This window comes from Eschrichtius robustus, chromosome 9, assembly GCF_028021215.1.
Source record: "Eschrichtius robustus isolate mEscRob2 chromosome 9, mEscRob2.pri, whole genome shotgun sequence".
Taxonomy (NCBI): domain Eukaryota; kingdom Metazoa; phylum Chordata; class Mammalia; order Artiodactyla; family Eschrichtiidae; genus Eschrichtius; species Eschrichtius robustus.
In genome coordinates, this window is record NC_090832.1 from 35,671,776 (window position 1) to 35,694,096 (window position 22,321).

Here is a 22,321-nt window from a genome sequence, read left to right on the forward strand (position 1 = left end):
CATCCTCAAATAAAAGAAAAAAATGTAATTAGTATCATAATTTAATTTTTCTATTGGATGAGATTTTCTTCACTTATATTTTAAAAGCAAAGTATACTAAATACTGATTAGTAATGTAGAATCTTTGTGGAAAGAATAATATGAACAAAGACCACCTGTAAGTCATTAAATTTTAAGAAAATTTAGTAAACATAAGTAAATGTACGGCTATGGGAGCTTACCAACAAGTAGAGTGATGAAATATTTGATTTCCAAATCCAACTTTTAAAATCTAAGATGTTTTAAATTAATTGGTAACAAATGCCAGAAAGACCTTTTTCACTAGCCAACTTTCATTCCTTAAACCTAATTTTAATCAAAACCTCTTATAAATTTACAAAAACTTGAAGTTCCCTTAAAATAATCCATGTATTCAAAAAGTTTATCACATTAACTACTTGATTACTAATGGCAATGACAGGCTGTATCCATCCTGATGATGGTCAGTTTGGTCTTTTAGTACAGTGAAAGACACTGCAAAGTATGGGTGACCCAAGTTCTTTCTTGTATGAGCAAAGTTCAAGTTTTCACAGCACCCTCTTCTGTGTTTCCATCAAAATTTTCCACACACCAAACCTCTCTTACTATGTGATATTGTGATTATCTGCTTAAACATCTCAACCTTTCACTGGACTCTGAGTAGAACTTCAGGATAGAGATGGGACCCTATTCAGTTGTGAATCCCCAGGGCTTAGCACTATGTGTGGCCATAAAATAAAAATTCAATAAAATGATGTTGAATGAATGAATGAATGAAATAAGCAAAGGAAGTTCAACTACAGAGTCAGCCAAGCTGCAATTAAATGAGAGGATCATTTATAGGCTCACCAATAGCTACATAACATATTTGTAGGCAGTGGTGCTGAGGATTAGTGAGAAAGATGGAATAATTATATTTTAAAAGTCAACAACTGCAGATCTTCTATATGGAAGTTTAATCACCTTAAAGCATCAGATTAAATGACATATTTTTCCTTGGCACTCATACGACTTCAGAACAGCCCTTACACAGAGTTATTTAATATTGATTTGGTAGGTTCTATAATCTGATGTATGAAATTACTGTAATATGAAAAAAAATCTGGGGATAAAATGTCACGAATGCTTGTATTATACTTATAAAATATGTAACCTTTAAAATATGTTTAGCTACAAAAGCTTAACACCTAATTGCGCTACTTTGGTTTGTAGGCAATGAAGAAAGGAGTAAGCTGATGGCTGGTATTCACCATGCTCGTGTACCAAATGTTATTATTAGACCTTGTGTTTCTGAGGCTTCCCCTAAGTTTTCCAGGTACTAGGAAGGTGGATGATAGGAAAGATAATGGTCCCAAAGGAAGATATAGGCATATATTATATGCTTATAATGCAGCCCCCTTTCCTAAGAATCAATTAGCACACTTTTGTGTAGTTTAAAGTTCTGATATCAAGCTCCACTTTAAAAAATTACCACATCGATATTCTGTAACTTATAGCCAACATATTCTTTGTTTGGTACACATTTTAGGGTTTTCAGACATGAGTGATAATAATAAATGTTTCCTAAGAAATAAAGTGAAATTTGCATCAAATCATGAGGATTCAAACAAGCACATGTTGTTAGTATGATTGTACCTCGTTCTCCCTTCTGACACTTCTTTCTCTGCACTGTACACTTTCTTGTCTCACTGGTGGGGGGACACAGGTTACCCTTTGCTGATGGATGCTGTATTATTTCTCGGACCCGTGTTTCAGTCCCTCTTTTGAAGCCACATGTTTTTCCTTTTTTCGTGCATGGACTCCAAGGACTCCATTCACTGGCCTCACAGTGCACTGAAACAGAACACCAGAAACAGCCTCAGTTCGCTCACACATAGTTTCACAATTGTTAAATAAACAAGAAGGCTTGCTTCCATCAATACTTGCCCAAATTCTGAGCAGAAATCCTGCAGAACAAAGTTGGGCAAGATGACTTAAAGATAAAACAAAGAGAAACTGAAAGCAGGAATAGAATGTTTTCCACTTTTTGGTCCTCATATTATCAGGTAAACTCACTCTTGCATTGGGTTTACTTTTCACTGTAGATTTGATTAACCCAGGCATGAATATAATTATTCACAACTGACCAATGCTTTACAATTTCTAGAGCACTGCTACAATTATTGATTGATTCTGACCATAACTTGATAGGTTAGTCATTATTACATACTCGAGAATTGATTCTCAAAGTTTAGTGTGCAACAGAATCACCTGCAGGGAGGACTTGCTAAAACAAAGAATGCTGGACCTCTCCCCTCCCAGAGTTTCCAATTCAGTTGCCTGGGGTGGGGCCTGGGAATTTGCATTTCTAATGATACACGTGATGCACATTTGCAGGTACTGAGAACACACTTTGCGAACTTCTGTGCTAGAGAATGATTAAGCAAAAAATGAATTCAGGTCCTTGGCCTACAACTCACTGCTTTTTCTACTTCATGTGCCTTTTCTTGAGTACTTCAATATTGTCATTTGTTCATGGGTGTAGATCAGGCATAGCAGTATCTATTTTAAGTGAATTCTGGGTCAATTTCATCTGATAAACTGCTTCTAGAATTCACCTGACTGGCTGATTTCTCGGGTGAACTGATATACTTTTTCTAAAATTTCTTTTGTAGATTTTTCCCTTTTTCTGTGTGTATCAATCTTTTCAATCTTGACTTTACAAGGTATTATAACAGATTTTTGCACTTCTAATAAAAATAAACACCTGCAAGGTGATATTCTTATATTTATGTTCATAAAATTTCCTGACTTACAACGGAAACTCTTGCAACAGTAACAGTTGCAACTTGCAACTTGTAACAGTAACAGTTGCAACTTGCAACAGTAACAGTTGCAACTTGCAACAGTAACTCTTTCAGATGATATGACTCTCTTTCCACAAAAACAAATTCCCAGTAACCTTGCTGCCTTCTGACTTAAAGAATCCTTATTTTAGAGCGGAGTACTATTTTTCATACAACCTCAAGAAATATAACCTAAATGTTTCAGAAATTTAAAACCATTCACAATACATTTTTTTCACATGCTTTTTCAGTCACTTTCAGGTATCTGAATGCAACACAGAGTTGAATGGAAATGATTAGATAAGTGAATTTAAGTTTCTATGAACTTAAATGAACTTTACTGAACCACTTTCAAAGGAGTCTTCATGTTCAGTTGGTTAAAGAAGAGAGCAACCAAATCACTTAATGATATCATAATCTCTTGCCGGTTAAGGTCATATCTCTGATCCCAATATTAGTCATTAAAAAGTAGGGGAGCTTTGCACATACAAATAAAAACACCTCCAAGAAAGCAAATGGAAAAATAAAAATCCAAGTTTGTGAGCTGTAACTTTGTCCAGTATTCATTTAATGCCAGAACTACATGGACTAAATTAGAAAAAAATTACATGATGTGGAAATGACCCAAACTTTGGTGATTTTCATAAGAGCAAAGATGGTCTAGGCAAATGTACACCTAGACTTAAGAAAAACAGATATAAAAAATTACAACATAGGTAGCTATGAGTCTTTAGTCAGATGATGAATGGTTCTAAAAATGAAATTTTAGTGCCAATCTTAGATGATTCCATTGAAGAAGAAGGAGGAAAAATATTCACAACTAGCGAGTTCAGATATAAAGAGCTCTAATAAGATGGGATAGTTAAAAGGCCTTGAGAGGAGAAGAAATTTTCTTAGCTAAATACTTTCGAATGAACCTTTAATGTTAGCATCCAAAAAATATTTTTGGAAAGAATGGACACTTTGTTGATCATGTAAAGACAACAAATAGGTTGATTTAAGTAGTATTCAGGTCATTAACTGAACAATATAGATCTGGGGCTCTATTTGGTTAAGAGGTAATTAAGAAAAAAACAGAACTGCTCAACAGAAACTGCATTTCTTCTATCTTCTGTATTAAGAACAATCTTAACATTGGAACGTTTAACTGTTCACTAATGAAACAAGTGTCTCAAAAATGTAGTTAGCTCCTTGTCCCTGGAAGTGGTCATGGTGTGGTTGATCATCAGCCTGGAATGCTGTAAAAGGGATTCTTGAATTGGAAGAAAAGTTGAATTGGATATTTCACCAGTAATATTCATTTGTTCTCATTCTTGCTGCCTGACTGCACAGTTCCAGAGAGAACATAGCAAGGCCATGTTCTCTGCTACTCACTGTTTGGAGCTAGATATCTTCCCTCTGTGACTAGTTGAACAGCACCAACTCTCCAAGAAGAGCAATGAGGATGGCAGAATGACAGTGCAGAAAGGAAGCAAATTTCTGGAGCACAAAGTGGAAGAAATACATTCTCCTATAAAATTGGCTTCAGTCGACATTTTTGCTTAATTTGACTTGCAAACCATGAGGAGTGGGTATGTTGTGACATAAATCTTTTACCCTAGCTCTGTATGAAGGTGGTGTTTTCTCTGTTTATGACATGTTCTCTCAATTTAAAATCTGGGTAAGAAACAAGTCATGCAGTATAGATTTTAGCAAAGGGAGAGACACATTCTTCAACCTCTGCCCTGGAGAGCTAGAGTAGAGGTACTAATTATAGCACTGACGATAACTCACATTGTGTCCTTGGGATCACCATTTCAGCTCTCTGGGTCCTAGTTTTCATATTTGTTAAAGGAACAGCCTTTAATGGTCCTTTGTGATCATCAAGCAAGTCATCATTTTTTGTGAAATTCTGAGGCAAGCCCACGGGCATGGCCCACACAGTGCTTGCAGGCCAGACACCACGTGATGGGAGACATCCCGTATGGAGCAAGCAACAAGAGCCAGCTGGGAACTGAAGCTGTTGATTTGCCTATTCCTATGTCCTAGGTCATTTACACCTATCTGTTCAATGAGCCTGATTCACTAAATGGCTTTTAGATTGCTAACCCCTATTCTAAAATATATAAGTTTCTTAAACGTAATTGTGTTAACCAAACAGTCTTTGTCTAAATAGTATTATAAATTAGCAGGAAGCCTTAATAGCTAATTCAACAGTGCCAGGTGTTAAATGCTCTCTGATAGGAAAGCATTAACACATTTAAATAAATGGCCTTTGAAGGACTGATGCTACACCTTCAACAACTAAGAAAATCTAAACATTCGCCCCTTTCCTGGGTAGAGCAATATCACAGACTTTCCGCAACTTATCCTGAATTTCTGTCCTTGAATATTTTCAGAACTGTTTCCTATTTTCTCCACAGTTTGGAAGTTATCACCTCTAATCATCAGCCCTCAGGACCTACAGAGAGATGAACTTGAAGTGCTTTCTCATGTACCTTTTACCCTATTTCTAAGTTATTTTTCTGTGTTTTTATTGACTAGAGGAAAAAATAAGACTGAACCAAATTGAGCCATGAGCTGTTTCAGGAAAGTTGTTTTCCAGATGCTTCTGAGATTATCTTTAAAATATCATCTATTTGTTTCCTTCTCACAAAAACTTTGTTTAGAAATAAATGTCTCATGTGGACCTGAAATGGTTAAACCACCACTTTAGAGTTATTACTCCAGTACTTAAGATTCTAATGGATCTGTCTGTGGGGAGCCCAGGGGTGTCCTGGAGACTATCTTGTACTGAATCAAGGGGACAATTGTGTGCATTTGCCAACAGCACTACAGCCTCAAAAGGTTCTTGCAGCTCTTGCCCAGGGGATTCTGAGATTTAGTATGCTGTTTCCCCATTTGGTTTAGCATCTGCTCCCCAACTGTTCACCAAGCTCGTAGCTGTAGTAGCTGCACACCATTTAAAACAGGGAAAATATAGCCTGACAGTGATCCGTTATTAGACAAACAACTTGTCTGAGGAACCTCCCCTCCAGGAAACTCAGCCTGCAATTAATCAGGCCCTGGGACTGTGTCCTTCTGTCAGTTTAAGTCCAAAATCCTCTCCTTGTCTCTGAATACCTGTGCAAGCAGGGTGTTTCAGCAAAGCAGTGTGAGAGAAAAAAGTGAGATTTCTTTTAACCATATCAGATCCAGTTCTCTAAGTCTTTGATCCATCTACCGAGTATTAAAGGGCTGTATCCAGAGAATATGTTTCCTCCTTTTGGAAAATAAGTTTGGTCACTGGTTGGCATTAGATCTAGGTGGAAACTCTTAACCTAAGGTGGAAATTTAGTTCAAGATCAAATTTGTGTGTGTTTGTGTGTGTGTGTATATATATATATATATATATATATATATATATATGTAAGTGTGCGTGTATACATATAAATTACTATAAGTAAAACTTCATTAGATAATGATACAGAATAAATCTGTAATGATCACAATAGTCGAAACAGTTATCGATGGTCCCTAAGAAATAACGGTGCACGCACAGGGTGTTAAATTTACTGTGATACACGATAGTAAGGCCCATTAGGATGGTATCTTTGTAAAGAAGGAGGGAGCGAGCCTCTTAGAGGTGGTCCCTCAGGCTCTTGTGAGACAGGACTTTGAGCAGCATTTCCATGGAGACTGACATTATCTCTGGTATTTCTCATCCCTCCTAAGTCTTAGAGCTCCTCCTCACCAATACTGACGCACTCCATGGTATGGTTATTGGCTTCCAACCCTTCTGGGCAATTGTCAAGGCACTTTCCAAGGTGTAAGTAAAATCCACTTTTACACTTTGTGCAGAAATTTTTGTTGAAACAGGTATCACAGTCAGCTTTGCATTCTGAAAACGAAAAAGGAAAAGAGAAATATGCTTCCATTAGCGTCAGTTAACTATTTATTGTTGGTCCAGTTCTGTATGCTTACAACACAGGCACATGCAACTTGTATGTCAAACAAACACTTAGGCTCAAAATTATTTTGCCAAACCAAATTAAAGATTCCTCCATAGTCATTTAGTTGATGTACACCAGTCATTGATTTCAAAATTATTGTATTTATTGCCTTATGAAAAAATTTTTGACAAGAATGCTTATAAGACCAAGCATCTATTTATATTAAATGATAGTGAAAATGTTTCATTAGAACTTGAATGAAATGTACTAGGGTATTGCCTTCATGCTGCTCTTGAGGTCTATTTGTTAATTCAACAAATATTTGATTGCCTACTGTCTGCCAAGCCCTTTTCTAGGTACATTGACAGCAGCATACAAAAGAGAGATAAGGCCCATACTTCACAAAGTTTACATTCTAGGAGGGGAGATACAATAAACAGTAATGATAGTTGATCCTTATATGGTGATTACTGTATGTCATACACTGCTACAAGTATTTTACAATATTGTCATTTAAACCTTACAATAACCCAGTGAGGTAGCCCCTATTATGATTCTCATTTTACAGAGAAGGAAACTGTGATTCAGAAAGGTTAGATAATTAGCTCAGGACCACAGAGCAGAGTGGTCTTTGAAACTAGGCAGTCTACTTCCAGAGTGATAAGTGCTCTGGAAAAAATAACGACAAAAACAAAAGGTAAGAAAAAGATATAAAAAATGACTGATGAGGGGAAGAGGTTGATTATTTTGGACAAGACAGTCATGGAGTGCCTCTGTGAGACGGTGACATTTGAGCAGAATCTTGAATGAAAGGAGAGAGCCCGCCAAGCAAAGGTGTGGGCAAAGAGTTTTCCAAACTGCCAGGACAGTGAGTGTACAACAGTCATTTCAAAAGCCTTGAAGTGGGAAGATCTTGCAAGAAGGCCAGTGAGGTTAGTGCAAAGTGGTTGAGGGGCAGTCGTAGGAGCTGAGTATGGAGAGGAAGGCAGGGCCACATGTGATGTATGCTAGAGTAGTGATATTTCCTAATTTACATTTCGAAAGGTTACTGGGTCTACTGTGTGGAGAGTAAACTTTCAGTCCAGATGAGATGTGATCTGAGAGTGTTTCCAACATTTAATTCCAACTGATAAATAAATGTTTCAGTTGCTGTACTGGAATCCTTCTTGAAGCGAAAATAGCTGAATTACTTCTTTCGGTCATTAAATACTTGGATTTTGTGATGGTGGTGGGAACTCAGGTGGCACTGGTGCTTGCGGTACCTTTCTACAGGTTCAGTGAATGATAGCCACGTTCTCAGTTTTTGTTTTTACAAAAAAACACCCCTCAAAACTGTAGTATTTTTTAATAGCGGTGAAAATCTTCCTGCCCTGAGGGCTAAGTTCAAGTATGGTTTAGCCTAAGTGTCAGGTAAATATTATTATTTACGTAACACTGAATATTACAAATATGGCTAGAGGCCATTTCAAATCTGGAAAGTCCCCCAAGGATGAGATAAAAACATAATTTTGTGTAGACACTTACTTGTACACTTATTTATATCTGGATATCGAGTTCCATAATATCCACTTGGACATGAAGAGAGACACACTCCAATCTGCTTCATGCCAATTCTTTCCAGAACAAAAAATAGTTTGGGCTTACATGACAAACATCCATTGTAATCTGAACACGTTGCACAGCCTCCTTGGCAGCCTTGACTGACGTTAGGATGCACTAGGGGGACAAATGTAGAAAGACAAAAATGAAAGTTAAATGATAGATATAGAAGTTCAATGACATTCTCTGGGCAGGATACACGTTTTCTTTTATTAGCTTTCAATTTGGTGGTAATGGGTGAATGAGTTGGGAATTTTTCCCTCTTTTCTGTGATCTGGTATTTCCCTTTAATACATACATATATTGTTTTAATTTCAAAGTTCTTAAAATCTGAGCATTTGAAAAATAAGAATATACTGCCTCAAAATATTTATAGATAGTATATACCTAGTGGAAGTATCCTCACTGAGCTAGCACCCTGGCAGATCAGAGACGGGTATTTTGTGCTCACTCATTGAAATCAATACATATTAGTTTTGCTTTTCATTTATGTGGTGGATGTCTCTAATGTCTTCAAATAAGGATGACAACATAGACTGGGGCTTAATCTGAGTAATGACACTAATTTTTAAGATATCTTTTTCAACTCTGGTCTATTTGAGAACACCATTTCACTCTTTGATTCAAAGCAAACTGATTCTGCAACTATGTAGCTATTCAGCACCTCACTCCCTGCCAATGCTTTCCTGAAACATTTTTTCTCACATGAGTTTAATATTTATCAGTTCAAATTGATATAACGGTGAAAATGTGATTTATCTTATCAGTAGTTCCACGTGGATCATATGTAAGTATTTATAATAATATTTACTATAAGTTATCTTCAATATTTGATCTTTTGGGAGAGAAGTCTCATAGTTTTTGTGCCCTCATCTTTCATTTACTTAAGTGAAATATATATTTGGTGAGGACACGACCAGTCCTTTCTAAGGGCTACTACTACACGTATCCCTGAGAATCCCAGGGTTTCTAAGAGTCACCAATATGTGTGGTGAGAATATTCATTAGCAAGTCTGAACAAATACAAACATTTGGAAGATTCATGTTTACTTGAGATCTTCACAACTTTAAACCTTTTTTATGACTGTTAACTGGTCATAGACACCTATGTGTGAGCTGATGGAAAACTGCTGACTGAGGTGCATCCTTCATGTAGCTGGTGTTTGGGATGATTTCTTCTCCTAATGTATTCTCTATTCATATACAATATTAATAGCTTTATTGTCCCTTCAGGAATTCAGAAGGGAATAATCCTGACCCTATGAGAAGCAAGGTTGAGGCACAAGAGTGCAAAGGCATCCCCGTGCTTCTCTGACTACTGTTGGTGCGGGGAGGGACCTTGCAATGACTAAGTCTGTCTTCACAGTGATGTCTGATTATTGCTAAGTTCTTTACTGCAAAAACAAATCCCACCAGGCTTAGTTAGAAGGGGTACCCATAAGCCCGATCAGCCTTACCACAGGGGCGCACGGGTTAGCTGCAGAAAGGTCATTTGGTTGGCCAGCATTCTCTGCCTGGAGGAAACCATCCCTGAATCAGCCACAGGAACCACAAGCAGCTCATTCTCATTCCAAGACGTTTTGTAAATAAACTGAGGAAATGTGTGGGGGAAGGGCAGTCTGCTCTTCCTGTACATGCTCCTCTGCGGGGTGGGGCGGACATCTAAAGTGGCACAGGAGGTTTAGACATTACAGGACCTGGGGGACTTGTAAATGAATACTGCCTTCCAAGGAACAGGGTCATTTTTCATGCCAGGAACTCCAGCATTGGAGACTTACAGAAAATGTGTACATATTTTAATCTGGGAAAGACCCTAAAAAAGAAAGGGGTGAAGAGAGCTCCATGTGTTCGGAATCTAATCGACCCATTTCAAAAAGTGAGAGGTGTAGGTCAAAACCTGTAAAACCTTTTCATAAGAATTACTGATGGAAAACGGGACCTCAGTTTGAAAGAAAATCACTCCAAGTTCAGGAAAGTAAGTGACTGAATTTAAATGAAGATGGACTGGATTGACCCACATCAATCTGTCTCATCTCTGAAACGCAATTGCTCAAAGGAACACAACTGTAAGTTTAAGTACATTGAGACTTTTGTCAATTATAACTTTAAATTGATCAGTTATGAAAATAAATATGACTTACATATTCTGAGCCTCAAAAACTGATATATCTTGAAATAAATTTTATTTAAAAATTTGGGTTTTGAATGTCTGGAAACTTCTGCCAGAGAGACCTCTGTATGGATCCCAGGATTAGTAACAATTTTGCCCCAAATTATGAGATGTACCGAAGTGTCTTGTTTAATTCCCTCTTTAAAACTTTTGCTGATGAACTGTAGCACATTCAACTCACACATGGTACTACAATCACTCTTTTTTCCCCATATTTTGCCTTTTTAGACAAAAGTTTTTGACAAAGCAGAGTTTTGAAAAATTAAAGAAGATATGATTGTCCTAACTGGCAAAGAAAATTTCTGTTTGTTTTTAATCAGGGAATTTTGAATATGGGCAGGTACAAATAATGGCCAACTTTATTTCTTCAGGAAGGGTTAAGTATTATGCTGTGGGAAGTAAGAAAAATTGAGACTATGAAGCTCAGATTCCATGATTCTAGATTCTTTTACAGTTGAGTAGCATGACATTTTGCTTTCTTGAACCCTGTACAAGGATCACTCAAATTATGCAGTTGGTATGACACAACTAGATACAAATTTCCCAAACTTCATCTTAAGGCAAGAGTTTTTACTTTTTATATGGAAACCACAGAAAACTTTGGTCTGGATTGACTGTAACAGCCCTTTCAGTCTTAAAATCTTATAATTCTAAGAGAGAAAATAGAATTCTACTTTGTCATGCTGCTTCTTTTTTCCCCACTCTAGTTATACCTTCATTTTCTATTTCTGAATCACTTTTTTTGCAAACAATGTTTTGTACTACTATTTTATATGAGCATTGGAGGGGTTGGTGGTGGGGAGGTTTCACAGAATATCTAACGTTTGAACTTAATCTTAGAAAATGTGTTGAAGTTATGAGCATGTAAGTGGCCATGATGGGGCTGGAAGCAGGAATACCACAATTACCCCATCAAGGAGACTGGCACGAGTTCCATGCAACTGATGCTTAAGTAGTGGTGAATGGAGGTATGAGACACATCAAGAAAATTGGAAGCACAGGATAGATCTAGATTATGAAACCCCTTGTGGGCTCTGCCAAAGAAATTATTCTGTAGATTTGGAGGACTTGAATCTGGTGAGTGATACGACCCCATCTGTATCAGAAAGGCAATTTCCCTGGCAGCATGGCAGCCATGGAAGCTAGGAGACTAACGTAAGGATCAAGGTAAAAAGACTGATGCGAGCTTAAAATATAGCAGAGACAGTGCAATGTGGTGAGAGAGGGATGCATGTTCCAAGGATATTTAGGAGGTGGGCTCAATCAAATATGCTGACCAACAGAATGTGGACTGAATAAGTAAGAGGATTTGTGTTTTACGTTGTGGCCAGTGAAGAGAAAGGAAAGGGATGGCTGAATAAAAGCCACAGTTGGAGGGCTGTGGCAAGGTACATAGAATAAGAAGGTCTACAAATATAAACGTGGTTTGGGATCACTGATTTTGCAGATTTTGTGAACTGTCCAAAACGTGACGCTTAGTAGATGGAGTTTAATATCGTGATGGTTGCTAGGATGTACGTGAGAGTCTTTTAATTAGAGAAGAGATCTTGAAAGGGGGAGGTGCCGAAGATGCCAGAAGAAGGAATAGTAGTCCAAATAAGGAAAAGATACATTATCAGCTAATTTTAGTAATACTCTGTTTCCATACCACTTTTGCTTTCAATTTTTACCACTTTTGCATGCATCTCATAGAAGGCTAAATTAACCGTGGAAACTGCTGTTAGTAAGGGTAGAAGCTATCACAATTATTTATTTTGGAACCCCAAACGAGGACTCAAAGAAATGCTGTAAACTGCTGGACAAATAGTGAACTTAGATCAAAGGTTAGAACCTAGATCTTTGATATCTGGTACTAATCTGTTTATATATAAGTAAACTCTAGGTGTGTAACATGGGTAAATATAAAGTGAAAAAATGGGCAGAATTCATACGAACTTTAAATTGGGACATTCTGATTACAAATGCTTCAAATACATGGTCAAATTTGGATATATTTTCCTAAAATTGGGAAAGAGGAAAGTATCTTTTCTTAACTTGTATACGAAAGTTAAATGTGAAGAGTATACCTTAATGCATAACTTAAACCAATTTTCAGTGTCTGAATTGTCGATACTCCCTGTGTAAGTGACTTCAATTTCTCTAGCTGTTAGGCAAGTCTTCCTACTATTTCTCTGTTTGAATCTTGTGATGTGTAACTGATGCAACTGTTCCTAAAGGCTACTGTCATGATAGTTAATTCAACTTTTTTGATAAAATGTGCAGAACATAGAGTTTTAAATGGTACTAGAGCATTTGGAAAATACACAATCTTTGTTATTTTCAATGTTTATGATATACCAAACCAACTGCAGCATTGGAATCTAAGTTATGTTTCTGTAACAATTTAAGTGTAAACTTCAAGGGTTTCCCTTACTTTAATCCCTTTCTACAGCCCAACTGCAAATATTAACACCTACTGTAAATTGCTATGCAGAAGAAATCCATTATTGCATGCTGTCAATTACCTCTGAGAGTCATTTATCTGTGGCTAGAGAATTTCCAGAAGTACAAAATTTAACAGACTTTAGGTTTATAATAGGCTCGACTAAGTTCAAAGGAAGTGCTAAACACATGAAGGTAACATTGATTTTATAATTCAGATAATCAAAAGTTAATAAATTAACCAACTTGATAAATTTATTTTTAACCAGTGAAAAATACAGATTCTCCCTAAAGCATTCTTGTCTTCACAACATTCACTGTCTGCTCTTCTCCATGTAGTGGCCTTAGGAGACAGGTTAGGGAGAAGAGACAGGTGAAATTCTATAATCAAAGTTACTTTTACATCTGTCCTTTCTTCCATGTCCTCTCCTTTTAAAGGATGTTCGCATTCACTGGAAGCTTCTCGAAGGCAGAAATATAGTCGGTCTAGAGAATTTCTTCGTAATTTTCCGGATAATTCTCAGCTTCTACACAGGGTAGCTGCTTACTGAATAGGTCCTCATTAGAGTTGTTCCCCCCCCACCCCCGCTTTGGCCATACAGCATGCAAGCTCTTAGTTCCCCGGCTAGGGATCGAACCCGCACCCCATGTAGGGGAAGCGCGGCGTCTCAACCACTGGACTGCCAGGGAAGTCCCTTCACTAAAGAGTTTTTGATTATTGAATGGATGAAAGCAATAAATATAAAATATAAGCCATTTATTTGTGTTTTTTTAAAAAATAACGATGTTAAAGCACATAGTAAAGAAACTAAGTTTGAATCACATACATTTTGAGGATGCTTAATTATGAAATAAATCATTCAAAATAACGTAATGAAAGCTTTTCTAGGTGCCATTTACTTCAGTTATCCATGCACCTAGTGAAAATGGAGACTTTTTTGTTGCCTAAGTTAGGACAGCACATTTCTATCAGATCTTATGACTCGATTGTTATAGAATCATTTTTAAGTTTAATGTAATCTTTTGGTCGTGGAAAGAGATGTTTCATGTTTCCTTTGGAATGTTTTGCAATATTCACTTTAAGAAAAATCTAATGTTAAAAACTTGAATAACTTGGCAGTCTCTTTCAAATTCTGTTGAATCAACCCCAGAAAATATTGAGAGTCAATGTTTCTTATTTGTTCATAGGTTAAAGCTTTTAGGGCAGAACTGACAATGGCTAAGATCTCTAGAACCATCTGGGCAACTTGGGAGTATTAGGTATAGACAGCAAAATATCAAAAGCTGCTTAAATAAATATAATCGCTTACTGGTATACAATACTCCTTTACATTCTTAAACAATGATACCTGGATGAACAGAGGTCTATCATAGTCCTCTATTATTATTTTTGACTAATAATTTGTTAAAAGAGCAACATGTTTATATATATACATATATAGATTTTGCTATTTTTGAAGTACTGTGTATCATCTGATGATTTTAATGTCTTCATATACCAATGTTTTAATCATTAAATGAATTAAAATTCACCTATGCTATTTAAATATATAAATGTATGCTCACATGTGTGTGTGTGTGTGCCTGTATTAGACACATGACACCAACACATTCTATTTGGTCTTTTGTCAAATCAATAGCACAGACATGAACTGACCTGAAGCAGTTAAAATCATTGAGTCTGCCACATCTTTTGTCCCAGTGAACCAACTTCTGATACTCTGAAAGTTTGTGCCCAGACCAATGGGTTCACAAAATTCCTAACAGTCTCAGAGAGGAATGTATTCACCAGCTGCTGAATACAGCCCAGTTAGGGCTCCACCATTATTATGTGGGAAACATACTGTTTTTAATGGAAACTATTTCTTGGAAAACTTGGAAAATCTTTCTTTTTCTCTTACTGAATAATAATTTCCTGAAGGGAGTCTAATATTTATATTCTATAAATACTTTAAAATAAAACCACAGCAATAAAACAGACCTAACATTAAGTAGCAATTAGCTAGACTTTCCACTAAAATCAAGCCAGCTCAAAATATTAAGAACATGGCTAGCAAATGATGGCAGATATAGAATTCCCGAAATCTAAGATACGATGAATATTTGGAACTAGATGCCAAGTTGGTGGGCAATGGCTGTGTCTTGTCTATCCACAGGCTATAGCATCAGAACTAGAAGTGAAAGATGAAAGTGGGTTGCATTGTGTGTATATATATATGTATATTATATACATAATATTATATAGTATATATAATATTATATATAATATATATTTAATATACATAGATTATATATATATTATATACACACATATATATATATAGTGGAGACTAGTATTAAGGTTTTTAACAAAAATATCTGATAACTACTATGTGCCCAACACTACACATGGTGCAGAAAACGTAGGAATGAATAAGACATCTGGTTCCCGATCTCATGACGTTAATCGGCTAATAAGCAAGTAAACAAAAAATTAAATGATTAAAGACTGTGATGAGTGTTGTGCAGGAAATAAACAGGTGGGTAAAGCAGAGAATAACTCTGGGAAGCTATTTTAAATATGCTGGTCAGGAAAGGCCCCTTTAAGAAGTTTACCCTTTAGCTGAGACCTGGAGGGTGAGAAGGACTCAGCCATGAAAACCTGAGGGAGAGCACCCCAGGTGCAAAGACTGTGGGAAGGAACAGGGCATGTTCCTTTGCCAGTGCAAAGCCTGTGGGAAGGAACAGGGCATGAGGAACAGCACAAGGGACACCAATGAGGCTGCAGTGCTGTGACTGGTATGAGATGAGGTTAGAAAAGGAGGTTAGAGCCAGATCCTACAGACCCTTTTCGACCAAAGTAAATAGCTGGGATTATCTACCAAGTACCTTTAGACTCTGCATTGGTAAGATATCAGAAGGAAAGGAAAGAACACATTTTTGCCTGATTTAGTTATTCACTTTAATTTTTGTTAATTTTATGGGTCGTGGAACAGAACCAGCATCTTGTATTCCACGAAAACATGTTTTCCTATTAATTTTTATATTAGAGGATAATGTTCTAACTAGACATAACTTGGGAATTTACATTCAGATTGCAATCTTGGAAGAGACTGTACATTGATCTACCTGTACTTTGCTCTTGGGAACATGTTATTTCTCTTTTGTTCCTCCCACCTCCCTCTAGCAGTAATTTTAGTTTGCTTTGGGGTTTTAAATTTTCATTCTCTTGTACTGGAGTGTGTGTGTGGAGAGGGAGGGGGCGTTGGTGGTGGTGAAAAGAAACAGGAAAGTTATGAAATATGTAAGACGTCATAAGAATAAATAAAAAGAGTAAAAAAGTAAAACATTTTGCAATCTTGAATATAATCCTTTTTGTGTTTTTCTGAATTCTTGCCATTAGTGACGCCTACTGACACAGTCTAAATAATTTAGAGCAACAGCATTATAGTTTTCACTTATAACCTTCCTTTTAGAATCCCACTATTATGTTCTTTTTTTTTTCCGTTAAATGAATTAAATAACCTAAGGGCTAATTCCAAAGTTGATTCTTCAAAAGTAGTGAAAACCATATTAGTTTTCCTATGAGCTACCAGATAGCTATAGTTGATACTACTGCTGAAACTGCAACAAAAAGCATTTGTAGAACCAAAAATAGTGGGGTTTTTTCCTAACTACAAGTAGAAAATCTATCATAAAGTACTCTGCTAAGGGTGTAAAATGTAAGGTACTGAATCAGCATCTCCAGCTGTTGCTGACTGGGGGGAAAGCTTCCCCTTCTCCAAGTGGCCATGTTCCCAAGCAGAGGTGAATAGAGGATAAGAAGGCGTGGACAGGGGTAATGGAGACCCAGATTCTGTAGAGAGCCAGGACCTGTTGATGAGTTAGTGGGCAGTAATAACAGCGTTTTTCATGAGACAGATCCAACAGTGTTCATCCAACAGTGGGAATCATTATGTGCTCCGGTCTGGCTGAGAGAGAGCCATTCTTTTTTTTTTTTTTTTTAAGGAGAGAATTAATTAGAAATCAACATAAACAGAAAATGTGATAGTTTAATGGTAATGAATCTGCATGGGTGTGATTCTGTAACTACTAAGTTCACATTCTTGAATGAAACAAACTTCAGTCTGTGCTAAAAACAAGCTCCACTTTGTTATATTCTGAATAAACCTATATCTTCTCACCACATAGCATGCTAAAGTAGCATATCTGATGGCCGAAGTCTTAGCATAAGCAAACAGCAGGCAAGGGACCTGTGATATTTTAACAGGCACAAGATGTGCAAATAGTGGGTATACCATTAAATAAATCCAGCTTTATGTGTGACATCCAAAGTCCTGAGCAGAAAAAAATAAGTGGATTTTTCTCCTAGATTCACAAAATTGCTGACAGAACAGGAGCTGACATGCACCTTTGTGAGTATGATGCATTTTTGTATTTATGTGCATGATTCACTGTGGTACCCCCTCATTCAGAAATGGGGCTTGCATGTTCCCTAGAGGAGCACAGGAAATGGGCGGTGGAGAACTGGCTTTGGACTCAAACAGAGTTCTGACGTTTACTAACTGAAAAACCAGAAGGTACCTCTTTATCTAGCTATTCATTTAAACAATTAAGTTTTCTAACATCCAGACACTGGGCTAGTTGGTGAACATCCAAAGATGAAAAAAACCAATAATCTGTGTCGAAGAGTTCACAAATAAGAGTCTGATTATTTATTTAGACAATAGTTGCTTAACCTCTTTGAGCCTAAGCTTCCTCATCTGCAACCTGAAAATATCTACTCGATAGACACTGGGGGGATTAAGTGAGACCATGTGTGAGCACCTAGCACTCTTACAGGCACTCGTTACAGATCAGTAAGTGTAAGACATTTTGTTTTACTCAAGAAGTACCAAGCACATCCTTGTACTTTTTCCACTCTTATTCAAGGTAGCTGGAAGCTTTAGTCAATAATAACTCCTCAAAAGCCTCCAAGCAAGGAGACAGGAGAGAGGGCAGATGCTGAAGTTTCTTTCTAACACAGATTTGGGGAACCTTGAGGAGCCAAGGATTCACGAACAGTCATAGAGAGGGGCTACATTTTAAGGACTGCAGGCACAGCTTTTAATGGGTATCAATGGTGGTCTCAAACAACATTCTGAGCAAGAAGTCCTCTGGGACTCTAGCAACACACTGACGACAAGAAACTGCTTAAACAGACTGAAGGAGGTCAGGCATGCCATGGAAATGGTACCAGAATGGTATAGAGAACGTGAAGGTCTATGCCTGTGGTTCTCAAACTTTACTGTATGTGAAAATGACCTGGAGTACTTGTTAATAATGCAGATGCATAGGTTTTACTCCAAAAGATTTTGATTTGTGAATGAAGAGGTGGGCCTAGGTAGCTGCATTTATAAGAAGCACCCCAGGTGAATGTGATGCAGGTGATACAAATACCACACTCTCAGTATCACATCATGGCCATCCTCACAACTAAGTATTTATTCAGTGATTACTGGAAATTCTCTAGTAGGGACTGAGAGACGAAACACGGTCCCTGGCTCAAGAATACTACAGTACAGTTAGTAGAATAGCCTGTTTATATTCTGAGGCTGTAAATACATAGTTTAGAAATTTACAACAGAAATTAAAAGGTAGGGGCAATAACTGATGGCTGAGGTATCTGAAGACTGTAGAGAACGATTAGGAATAGTTATGGCACTTGAAGGAAGAGAAGAACTTAGACGAATGGAAAGAGAGGGAATGTTATGAACAGGAATGTTTATGTAGGAATATATAAAGAACATTTGGGATAATGGTGAATATAAAACTGTGGAATTTTATGGGACCTTAGATTTCAGATGAGAACACTGACACCCACACAGTTAATTAGCTTCCAGCTGATAGAATCATAAACCTTTGGAACTTTAGAGGGATTTAGTTCAAACAGCTTCCCCAGAACAGTCTATTTAATCATGTTTAGTAAAACAAATCTTATGATATTTGGGGGCAGCCAACATAATTATTTTACTGCATCCCCTCATATTGAACATCTTAAAACGTCTCCCACAGTAATGTTAATCTGTCTTTCAGAAAGTTCTACTACCATAGAGCACACCCAATATGCTTTCTGGTTTCCTTCAGACAGTTTGTCAAACAATACTTGGTGCTTTGGATGAGAAGATGGATAAGACCTAGGAGTTCCAAGTATGGCTAGAGACTATAAACAAGGTCAAGCCAACGTGGTAAACACTGTGTACAAGGCCAGGGAGAAAGGGAACAACTAACCACCTGGAAACACCTACTTGGGAGACCTGACATTTGAGCTGGATATTGAGAAATAAGGAGAAACTGGGTGGGGATTTGAATTTAATCTTACACGTAATTTGGATGAACTGTTTATGGACAAATCAGTGACATGATCTAATTTGGTTCTAAGTAAATCCTCTCTGATGGTGGAGAAAAGAATCACTGGGAAGGAGAGACTAAAAGTTGAGAGAGTCAATAGGATGTTGTGTTCTGGACCCGGCATTGCTGTTAGCTGAATTAGAATAGTATTAATGGGATGCAAAAAGAGAGCATGGATTTTTAAGTTATTTTCAAAGAAGACTGGACACATTGACAGGATTTGACAATCAATTTTCAATGGGAAAATGAAAGAGTAATAAATGTTGAGTTGGGGGTTTCTAATTTGGGAGACCAGGCATAAAATGATGTGGTTAACTGAGATAAGGGAATTCAGATATCAAACTAGAAGGATAGGTGATTGAGGGAGGGAGAAAAGCAGGTGAAAATGATTGTTTTATTCTGAGGTCCTGGGGCCTGGACTTGTCTTATCTCCCTTCTGTATCCTAAACACATAGCCCAGGACAAGGCACATTAACAGGTTCATAATGCATCATAAAGAATAAAACCCTAAACCCCTTCATTGTATTAAAAAAACCCCAAATCCCCCCAAAAACAAAAGCTGAGGCTTATGGAGTTTTGGTGTCTTGACAAGGATCACCTAGCATTAGTGGCACTTTTCAGGGTTTTTTTTTTTTTTTTTTTGGTTTGACTGGAATGTGAAATTTATGGAGAGGATTAGAGGGGAGAGAAAGTTAAGACTAAACATAAGGATCATGAATAGCGGGCCAAGGAGTTGGCTGTGCCGGTAACAAGGAAATGTCATGGTTTTGAAAGGTGATGGGACTTTAGGAAAAGTTGTTCATGCGTAATAGGAGTTCAGAAAACAAAGTTGGGGGGAATGCTTGCAACCCGGCAGTTCAATCATTACACCTGAGTGTACACGCATTTACGTATGGAATCTAAGAGTTCTCCAAAACCAAAGAGAACTAAAATGCTGAAGCTAAGCGTGATTTCTTACAGCATCAATATCCCATTACATTTCCAGTGTTTAAGATCATTCCCTGATGTTCATTTCCTCGTGATTAGTCATTGTGGAGACAGGTCCTGGAAAGTTAGTCATGAATCTTGCCCAGAGTAGGAGCAGAGACACCTGACTGTTATTCCTCTGATTTTCCATCTTCCTCACTGGATGAAATAAATGTTCCTGTGGTCCAGGATAATGATCACTCTACATTGAGACTATACAGCCAAATCTTTAGTAACAAAAAGAGATCCAACTTGATTCATCTTCCATCATACCCTCTATAGGCATGTTACTTTGGATACTGTATCACCAGAATATTAATCAGGGAGCAAATTTCAAGATCCTAATTCATTACTCGATCTATAACAAAAATAAATGATTATAGTGAAATAGCAAAATGGGGAAATTGTTTTCCTTAATATTTTATAAAATAATGTATCACTATGAATCTTTATTTTTAATTTATTTTAGCTTATAAGGACTATCAGGGGAGCCATGGGCTTAGAATTTTATTCTTAGATTTAAAAGCATTTCTGTTCTGTCTTTAAAATAGCTTATTTGGTACCCTTTCCCCTTGGAATTTCCCCCACCCCACCTTCCAGGATGAGTTCACACATGGGTATTTAAATGGGAAAGAACCTTAAAGAGCCACCAATTCACCTTGTCAGCCAATAAGAATCATCTCATCCATAACAAAGATTTCCCCTAATTTACATGCCTTTATTGTCAAACTCAAAGAAATTAAACTAATAGTAGGAACTTCACAGGAGATGAATGGGGATTCTGGTAATGCAGGAATGGCCATGAACTTGTAAGACAAATATGCGTACAAATATGCATGTGTTTATAAGCTGTACAAAATTATATTGATATGTTATTGTTAATAATGGGCATAATGGTACTTTACCATCTCAGGGCCAGATCTGAACCTAACCATTCCCAGGAATAGAATAAGAATATATTTGATGAGGAAACTGACAACTGTATTTGATGAGAGTATGTATAATTGGTTTGTTTTTTAAAAATTGTGCCCTATTGTGAGTCTTGTTAGACTAGGACAACAGGTTATAGAAACTTTTTAATGTTCAGATCTCATGGAGTAAGAAAATGAAGAAATTGTGAAATAAATATCCAGTGAACAAATAATTCTCTTTGAAACGACCGTTAATTAAACAAATAAGAAATCAGATTGCCAGAAGATCCACAGAGCACTTCTCTGGAATGTCAGTCCTTGGAACCATCTGCCATGTGGTGTCTGGTGTTACAGAATGGCCACAGGAGTTGTTTCTACTCTTGGCTCCACTGCAAAGTGACTTCAGTCAAGTAATTCACTTCTCTGCCTCTCTTTTTCCTCCTCAGTTACGTGAGGGAATTATGCTGCATGCATTATTCCCTGCAATCTTCCTAGCTATTAAAACATGCTGTAGGACTTCCCTGGTGGCGCAGTGGTTAAGAATCTGCCTGCCAGTGCAGGGGACACGGGTTCGATCCCTGGTTTGGGAAGATCCCACATGCCGCGGAGCAACTAAGCCTGTGTGCCACAACTACTGAGCCCTCGTGCTACAACTACTGAAGCCCACGCGCCTAGAGCTCATGCTCCGCAACGAGAGAAGCCACTGCAATGAGAAGCCCGTGCACTGCAACGAAGAGTAGCCCCCGCTCGCCGTAACTGGAGAAAGCCCGCGCACAGCAATGAAGACCCAACGCAGCCAAAAACAAATAAATAAATAAATTTATAAAAAAATAAAATAAAATAAAACATGTTGTACACCTAATCCACATGGCTCTTTCTCTAGTATTTTCTATTTCAGTAAATGGCACCATTCATTGGCTAAAGCCAGAGAGCCGGGTGCCCTCCCCACCCTCATCAATCACCCTTTCCTATGAACAGAGCTCACATCTTTCATTTCCTACCCCCACTTCTGCTCCCATTGAGCAATTACAGTGAACTTTTAAGAACAGTAGTTGTGATCTTATCAGGCCCCTGCTTTAACAACTGTTTAAAGGCTTCTCATTATACTTCCCAACTAACCACTTCTGTCAA

General features: G+C 37.4%; 1 protein-coding gene across 1 annotated transcript in view; it reads right to left on the minus strand.

Annotated features, from left to right (window-relative positions):
- The window catches only part of RSPO3 (R-spondin 3), a 75,493-nt gene that overhangs the window by 36,283 nt on the left and 16,889 nt on the right, over nt 1-22,321 (minus strand). The window contains exons 2-4 of the mRNA XM_068551527.1: nt 8,279-8,470; nt 6,556-6,702; nt 1,654-1,851 (exon numbers count right to left, since the gene is read on the minus strand). Of these exons, the coding sequence (XP_068407628.1) occupies nt 1,654-1,851; nt 6,556-6,702; nt 8,279-8,470 (537 nt within the window). The remainder of the gene's footprint in view (nt 1-1,653; nt 1,852-6,555; nt 6,703-8,278; nt 8,471-22,321) is intronic.